Source organism: Cyprinodon variegatus, unplaced genomic scaffold, assembly GCF_000732505.1.
Source record: "Cyprinodon variegatus isolate N-32 unplaced genomic scaffold, C_variegatus-1.0 Scaffold154, whole genome shotgun sequence".
NCBI classification, from domain to species: domain Eukaryota; kingdom Metazoa; phylum Chordata; class Actinopteri; order Cyprinodontiformes; family Cyprinodontidae; genus Cyprinodon; species Cyprinodon variegatus.
The window spans coordinates 941,565-946,308 of NW_015150607.1; the positions used below are offsets into that span (position 1 = coordinate 941,565).

General features: G+C 36.8%; 1 protein-coding gene across 1 annotated transcript in view; it reads left to right on the forward strand.

Annotated features, from left to right (window-relative positions):
* Nucleotides 1-3,686: 3,686 nt before the first annotated feature.
* The window catches only part of plxdc2 (plexin domain containing 2), a 100,922-nt gene continuing 99,864 nt past the window's right edge, over nucleotides 3,687-4,744 (forward strand). The window contains exon 1 of the mRNA XM_015377473.1: nucleotides 3,687-4,048. Within this exon, the coding sequence (XP_015232959.1) occupies nucleotides 3,961-4,048 (88 nt within the window). The 5' untranslated portion in view covers nucleotides 3,687-3,960. The remainder of the gene's footprint in view (nucleotides 4,049-4,744) is intronic.

Genomic DNA, 4,744 nt, shown 5'->3' on the forward strand with positions numbered 1-4,744 from the left:
CACAGGTTCCCCCGTAGCTGTAGATGAGTGTTTGTAGATCTTGGATGGTTACCTAGCTGAAATGACCCTGGCCATGTACATTAAACAAATAACGTTTAACCGTATTAACCAATAACAAGACAAGCTTTTTTAAAAATCCATCTGTTCATCTTAAAGCCGGACATATGACCAACTTGCACACCTGAAATATTTTAGGGACTGACATTTTAGTTGGATGTTTGGTTTAGAGAAGGAATATTTTAAATCTTAAGGGTTGACGAGAAGTCTAATTTGCTCAGATGTGCTTTTTTGTGTGGGGTCCCTTAAAGTTCAGTTAGTTGGCTTATAAAACCCATAAACCAGCAGCAGGTTTAAGGAGGAATATGACATTGAGGAAAAGGGCATAGAACACCATAAAAAGCTTGTTTATTAGGCTGCATAGGCCAGTTCAGCCTGATGCTCTCTCATCCAGGTTGCAGTTCTGCTAAATAAACATGTGCTGCAAAGTTTCCAGTCAGAGCAAAACTAAATGTTAATGTCACTTGAAAAGGGAAAGGGCACAAATTGTGCAATGCTCTAATGGAAAGATGAAGACAGAATGCAGCTTGTTTTCTCTTCAGGTTTTTTTTTTTTTTTTGGTGTTAGACTGCTACATGGCCTCTTTGTTCTCTATTCATTAATTGGCTGAGAATGACAAACACTTCAGTGACCAAACCCTGCCAACTGGATTCAACTCAGTGGAAAGTCTTACACCTGCTTTCCAAGTCACAGGACCCTATTTTTTGATGACCTCCTAATTTTGAGGCTTTTTAATTCTTGCCTCCAGAGAGAGAGAAGGGTTCTGTCAGATATTCAAAGAAGGTAAAGTTAATCAAATCTGTGAATGGTTGTTCTTAATTTTGGAGCATCTAAAAGCATCCAAGGAGAACTTTCAGAGATAAAATCTTCTGCAGATGATAGCCTTGTTGTTTTTCTTTGTAAGGATTCTGCAAACATTTGACATCGAAGCTCTATCCACCAACTATGACCATAGCCCTCCCTCTGAAGAAAAATCATGCTCACATCATTTTGGCTGCAACCAACATGTTCATTGTTGGAAGGGTTAGATGAAGATTTAATTTCCTAAATTAATTGTATTTTCTATTACGTCAGTTTTGTTTCCATCTGGACAGAGCCCTTATTTCACCTTTATTCTCTAATCTGAATTTTTTTGGTAAACTTCAAGCTAAATTTTTCGTGACTGGTTCTTTGTAGCTCCTCCAAAGTTACCCAGACTGTCAGTCTAGTTAAACGTCCAGCTCCTGGTAGATTTGTAGTCATTCTCTTACCAAATTGTTTAGTTTTGTGTGTAGATCTTGTTTCTGTTCTATTTGTGTATTTAAAAAATAAAGGTATAAATGATAAAAATATCTATAATAATAATAATAAATACACTAAATGTAGTTCTGTTCTTTTCAAGCCAGATCCCCTTATTTGTCTGTTGATTCACAGCCCATGATGACATAAACTGAATCTACAATGCGCCTGTATTTGAAGAGCACTGCAATACAAGCATTTCCTCGTTATACTCCGTTTAATTTCCTGAAATAAAATGTGTTCAACTGTTTTAAATCATTTTAGTCAAAGTAAATACATAACAACCAAAATAAAACAACTTTGATTTATCAAATGTGTGTTTGCTTTCATGAGAAACACCCATGTCTGATTACTGTCAAACTCAATTTTTTTAAATAATATTTATCTTTATCAAATATCTGACAGCATAAAGTGGGTGAAATAGGTATTGAACACGCCACTATTTTTCTCTGTAAATATATTTCTAGAGGAACTATTGACATGACATTTTTAACAGATGTCAGTAACAATCCATGCACATATAAAGAACTTAAACATACATGTCCAGAAATAATTTTTTTTGTAATAAAGGGAAATGACACAAGGAAAAAGTTTTGAACATACTTACAGAAATGTATTTAATACTTTGTACGAAAAGCCTTGGTTGGCAATGACAGCTTCAACATATCTCCTGTATGGAGAAATTAGTCGCTTGCATTGCTCAGGTGTGATTTTGGCCCATTCTTCCACAGCAACAGTCTTAAAATCTTGATGTTCCATGGACTTCTTCTATGAACTCTGATCTTTAGTTGTTTCCATATATATTGTTTAATTGGATTCAGCTCAGAATATTGGCTGGGCCAGTTTAGCAGCTTTATTTTCTTTCTCTGAAACTAATAAAGAGTTTTCTTTCCGTAAAAGTTAAAAAAACAATCCACTGGACTTGGTTTCCAAGGTTTGAAGATGTTTCGCTTCCTCTCCAGGAAGCTTTCTCAATTCAAATATCTGGATCCGCAGTGAGTTTGAGGCTTTATATATGACTTGCAGAGACGTAATTTTCTCTTTACCCCATATAAGAAAAAAATCTAGTAATTCTGTATTTATCTTTAATGTCAGTATATTGCTGTGCATAATTAACCACAGGGTTTTTGTTGTCAGGTAATTGTTTACATATAGAAAATTAAAATGTTAAATAATTTAGAACATTTCACTTGAGAGTATTACTGCTGCCACTGTCTGTATTATAGGGAGAAAATGGTAAGGGTGGCCAATAATCACTGGTGCCAAAAGTACACACATTTGTTATTTAAGTAGAAGTATAGATACTGCAGTTTAAAAACACTCTGGTAAAAGTTGAAGTATCAACTTGACCTCTTTATTCAAGTAAAATTGAAAAAGTATGTGCTCCAAAAACTACTTAAAGTATAAAAGTATAAAGTAACCTTTAAATTAAACGGCCAGTTGCCACTATATGAATTGAAACCTCAATTTTTCGACTATTTCAAAAAAATTCTTTGAGATAGGGCCAAGGTTGAGGGAGGCCTTGTTGGTCTCCATCTCCCGATACGCATTCGCCTGTGTCCGACCTTTCAGACATTTGAACATCTTTTTCTGAATCCAACATTATAGCATGGCATAGACAATTCACGTTTGCAGTTTGAAGAACACCTGCTTGCTTCTGATGATTTCCTTTAGCTAACCAATTAGTGTTTGCGTTATATGACTCATCCAATTCCACTAGTTTTCACCAGATGTGTATGGCGTCAATGATCTGCATTGGATGATGCACATGACATGAAATAAATATTTATAAATATCAAACTGAAGCCAAGAGTAACAAGTAACTTTTGTTTTAAAATGTGAGGAATAGAAAGTACAGAAACTTGTGTGAAAATGTAATGAGTAGAAGTCAGGAGTAGGAAGAAAAACAAGTAATGGAGTAAAGTATAGATACCTAAAAAGTACTACTTAAGTACAGTAACGAAGTATTTGTACTTTGTTACTTGACACCTCTGCCAATGAATAGGTAAGGGTGGCCTGGCCCCCCATCTAGCTCCGGTCCTGGAAATGATAACAGCCACAAAATATTAAGGATTTTCTCAATTGACACCCAAAGAGAGTATTAAAACTCTTCATATGTAACCTTATATTAAAGATTATCAGTCTGCAATGATGTAAAATAAAAGATGACAGGTTTGTCTCTAGATGCGGGTTCGAAGGCGGGTGAAAGCCATTGGCCAAGGAGCTGATGACGGTGAAAGCGCACCGTGTTCTCCAGGAGCGCCTTCTTCTGCTGCCGGCTGCACCCAGCAGCTGGGACTTCAGCACCATGTGGAGCTGAGCTGCACCTCTTATAGCACTCACACTCCCTGCTTTCCAGATATCATCAGCTCTGCTTCGGTTCTGGGCGCGTCCCAGGAGCGCACAGAACGGCACAAACTGGGAAACAAGAAGAGAGAGAGAGAAAGAGAGAGAGAGAGAGAGAGAGAGAGAGAGATAAATACAACAACAGAAAAATCCTAACAGAGTTGAGTGCAGCGCAGACAGGTCTCCGCTCTTTACAACAGCAGCAGGCTGGCTGCAGGAGAGTTAATGAAAAAAATCAAATCAGCGGAATAAAGAAAGCGAAAAAAGCCGAACTTGGATATGGCCGCAGTGAATGCGCTCAGGCTTCTCGTTGGAGTTGTTTTCTTGTTGCTTTGTGTGTGGAATATCCAAGCGCAGATCGGTGACGGTAAGAGCCCCCAGCCTTCACTCAGACCTGCATGCTCGCACTAATAATGCTTGGCACTAACGAGAAAATGACACAATTATAAAAAGACTGCTGGAATGTGGATTTAGTGCAGCGTATGGTAGACTTCAATAGCATTTGTACTGCAAAAAATATCCCTCATTGTTACTGCTTTATTTATTAAGATTAATAAATTATTAAACTAAACAAGTCTAATGATCTCCTAACTTTCACCTTGCATCATATTCTAATTTTCCTCATCTTAATTTCTTAATCCTTGTCATTTAATTGCTTTACTTTGCTTACTAGTTTAACTGGATCAGAGGTGCAGTATTATCAGTAATGTGTCTTAAGGTATAAGGGTGGTTGCCCATGGCTGCATAAATACATGGGGTGGCTCACATGCAAAGAAAATAAATAATGGAAAACCTGCCAGTTTTTGTTTTGATGCTGGTCATCCTCTCTATATTATCCTATGGATTTACTACTGCACTATGGTTTTTCAGTTAACTAACAAAATAAAGGCAACTTTTGTAAGTCGTGGTTAACTTACAGATTTGACTATAAGTAAAGAGTTGATTAGCTTCCTGTGTGCTTTTCATGAGCATATTTGATATTTTTACAAAACACACTTTCTCAGAACCAGAAGTTGTTTGTAAACATTTAATATGCTCCATATTTCTCAGTTAGGCAGAGCTA